At 35.8% G+C, this 3,644-nt stretch overlaps 1 protein-coding gene across 3 annotated transcripts in view; it reads right to left on the bottom strand.

The window, feature by feature from the left end:
* The window catches only part of LOC107494578 (pentatricopeptide repeat-containing protein At4g36680, mitochondrial), a 5,128-nt gene extending 2,146 nt beyond the window's left edge, over positions 1-2,982 (bottom strand). The window contains exons 1-2 of one of the 3 annotated variants that reach the window (XM_052262730.1): positions 1,498-2,982; positions 261-647 (exon numbers count right to left, since the gene is read on the bottom strand). In XM_052262730.1, coding sequence (XP_052118690.1) covers positions 1,686-2,906 — 1,221 coding nt within the window. In that variant the 5' untranslated portion in view covers positions 2,907-2,982 and the 3' untranslated portion in view covers positions 261-647; positions 1,498-1,685. Of the gene's footprint in view, positions 1-260; positions 648-1,091; positions 1,419-1,497 lie in introns of those variants that run through there. The other 2 variants (XM_052262729.1, XM_052262731.1) reach the window with 2 other exon arrangements.
* Positions 2,983-3,644: the final 662 nt, after the last annotated feature.

Raw genomic sequence — 3,644 nt, 5'->3', positions numbered from 1 at the left:
CATCATCATCATCATTGATATTATTATTATTATTATTATTATTATTGTTGTTATTATTATTATTGTTATTATTATACAAAAAAAATAATTTAATTTTTCAAATCAATCTCCTTTGTTATTAACATTTTTATGTCTTTGAAGCTTTTTCAGAAATTTTTTTCTTTATTTTTTTTTTTGTTTTAGCTTTCCCAGAATTTATACATATTAGAAGGTAAAAGATGAAATTGTAGAGGACATGGATTGATAGTGGGTAGTAATTTTTTTTTTTTTTGGTCAAGATAGTGGGTAGTAATTGAGCCAGAACTTTCTCTTTGGGTGGGTTGTAGGTGTGGTCCATGTGGCAAAGTGCAAAAACAAAAGAAAAAACCATTCATCAATTTGTCCAAAAAGGAAAAACACGGTCATTAGAAGGTTGGTCCAATCAGACCATGTTGGAGCCGGTCTGCAAATACATTTAATTTTGGATCAAAACTAGTATTTCTAACAAATTCAGTACGAATGCAATCTAAATCATTCATTTGAAATATTTTTGTATAGTCCTTTAAAAACCAGATTATTCTTTCCCACCAGAGACATTCCCAACAACTAAACTTTGAAGTTCCATCCCAAACATCTATTGGATTCTTCAAATTTTTCACCAGAAGAAACTGTAAGTCAATCAGACAGTCAGATACTACTGGAAGCAAATTAGAATAATAACCAAGTAAAATATAGTTAAAAAGATGCTGAGATAATTGCATAGACAAAGGTAAGAAAAGGAAAGCTAAAGGGGAAACCTAAATTGTAGAATTTTTAAAGCAAGATGATATATGTGATAACAACATGTTAGGTTAACACCAAAATCAACTACTAAAATCAGCCACTAAAATAAAATACACATAAAAATACAAAATACAGATTAAAAATGAGTTAAACTGCACATGTATATATACACAAATACATGATGATTGATTTTAGCATCTGATTTTAGTGTGCAAATAGCATTTTTGATGTGATAAATGCAAAAACAATCAAGAACCTTAAACTTTTGCTATCAAATTAGTGTTTCATCATTTACTATCTTCTTTATTGTCTTCTACAAAACCTATCAACTAATACAATAGAAGCAATAAGTGAGGGACATTGTTATCAATTTTAAATAATATTAAAAGAGCACCACTCCACCCCATATTGATGAAGACACTTTGATCAGGTTGAAACTCGAAAAATAACATGCCCTCAAATTTTTATGAACATGAACAATAGGTAAACTTAAAGTTCTACAGCAAATAGTGTTTAGCTAAAAATAGAACTGGCTTTTGTCGAATATTTATCATGAAAATTGCTGCCTTACATCTACAATCTCCAGAAATTATGCTAGATTTGAGTACATTGTCAGAAGTCATAATAACTCAATGCCAGAAGAGCAAAAACCAAACCTATTGGAAGAAGCAAAGTGAAATTAATTCATCAGAAAATCAAATGTCAATTGTCAAGGCCCCTCCCCGAAGAAGTTACCTTGTTTGCAGCTATGAAACTCCAACTATGAAAGTGAGGATTAAGCTCCATGTAATATCAAATATTAATTACTGCAGCCAGAGTATGAAATGAAGCATGGATGACCTTGAAATGCTCCTTTTTAACCACAATACAACCCAAGCCATGAACAACCAAAAATAATTTCCACAATAGACCTTGGTTGTTACCTATGGCTCCGAATCCTTTTTAGACTCAACATTGTCAGCACCATCATCAGAAACCAAGTTGAGGTTCCTCTCGACCTTAGCCCATGCATTCAACATGTTACAAGGAAACCTCTTCTTAACTGTTCTGATCAGCTCCTCCGCCTCCTTCTTCTTCCCTTTCTTCACCAACCCTTCAACCAAAATCTTCATGGTGTTGAAATCCGGAATCTTGTTCACCTTGGCACTCTCCTTAAAAACCCTGTACCCACCCTCAAAATCCTCATTCCTGCACAAAAAATACACCACGGTCCTAAACGTGGCAGCATTCGGACGACATTGCTTCCCACGCAGTCCATCATAAACCTTCTTGGCTTCCTCCACCATCCCATTCTTGAAATAACAAGTCATCAAGTAATTATAACTGATTGTATCAGGCATAAACCGTGCCTTCACCATTTCATCAATTAAACCATTCACCTTCTCCGGCAAGCCGCCACCGCCGGCAGTCAGAAACTTAAGCTTCATGTTATAGGCAGTTACATCCACACAACCCGTCTCCTCCATCAGCCTCCACAGCTTCTCAGCCTCATCAATCTTCCCCTTCCTGAACAGAACATCCAAGATTGTGGTATAAGTAACCGCCGTGATCACGACGCCGTTTCCCTGAGCATCCTTCAAGACCTGGAGTGCCTTTGCAGGGTCACCAATTCGGCAAAAGGACTTGGCAAGAATGCCATAGGAGACCTTGTCTGGAACGACGCCGTACTGCTTGGGAATTTCGTCGAACAGGTGGGGGGCGTTGTGGTAGAGGGCGCAGTTGACGCAGGCAGTGAGTAGGGCGTTGAAGGAGACGGAGGTTCGAGGGGTGCCGAAGGTGTCCATTTGGTGGTAGGTCTGAAGGGCACGGTCGAACATGTCGGCGATGCCATAGGAGCGGATGAGAGTGGAGAGGAAGGGCTCCGAGGCCACCTTGGGGTCAGACTTTTGGGACTCGATGAGGTCCACAATATCGGAGTGGCGGCGGCACTTGGCGAGGCGGCGGATAGTGAGGTCGAGGGCGTAGCGGGAGGTTACTGGGGAGGAGTAGTGCTTCGACACGGAGGAGTAGATCTGCAGGGCCTTGTCCGGGTCGAACTCGCTTCGGAGTTGGGATTTTGCTCTCGAGATTGTGATTGTGGCGGCGTCCGTGGTGGTGCAGAGTCGGCGGAGGCCTGCAAGTGCGGCAGCGGCATTAGGTGGCATTCTGACCAACACAGAATTACAGTTTTATCCCTAGTAATTCTCACCAGTGCATTGCAACCTCGCAATCTTACCCCCGGGCATGCAAATGGTGGTGAACATGTCCATGAAGCCATGATTAATATATATATTTTTTTTGACTTGGTTGGTAAATATTATTATTTTTTGGTAGCACCAAAAATAATTTATATTCATAGTTATGGAAGTTTTAATAAAGTTTTATATATAAATTGGTATATATTTTTGTGCTGTTTATAAGATGATATAGTGACAGATCTAAAAAATGTATTGGTGAGTAAAATATATATAATATGATAATAATTTTATAATTATATTTTATTATTATAGAATATAATTAGTTTTTTAATTATTTAATTAATAAATTAAAATATTTATATAGTAATTTAAGTAATAACATATAATTTAAAAGTTTATTTTTCTAATTTTTATATTTTAAAAAGATTGAATAATTTTTTTATTGTTAATATAATTAAATGTCAATTTTTTGTTATATGTTAGTAAATAATCATTTAAAAATTCATCTCTCAATCTCTTATAGGATTACGAAATCGACTCTTTATAATATTTATAACTGTATTTAAAATTTCAGTTAATGTCATTATTACTAACAAAATTAGAGCTAACTTTAAAAGAAAAAATATCAATAAATATCTGTGTATTTAGATTTTACTTTTCATTTCATCCGCTATTTATTGCTAGTTAATATTACTATATTTCAAA

This window comes from Arachis duranensis, chromosome 6 (genome assembly GCF_000817695.3).
Source record: "Arachis duranensis cultivar V14167 chromosome 6, aradu.V14167.gnm2.J7QH, whole genome shotgun sequence".
NCBI classification, from domain to species: Eukaryota; Viridiplantae; Streptophyta; class Magnoliopsida; order Fabales; family Fabaceae; genus Arachis; species Arachis duranensis.
Note: the sequence above shows the minus strand (reverse complement) of the source record. Positions and strands in the feature narration are given on the sequence as shown.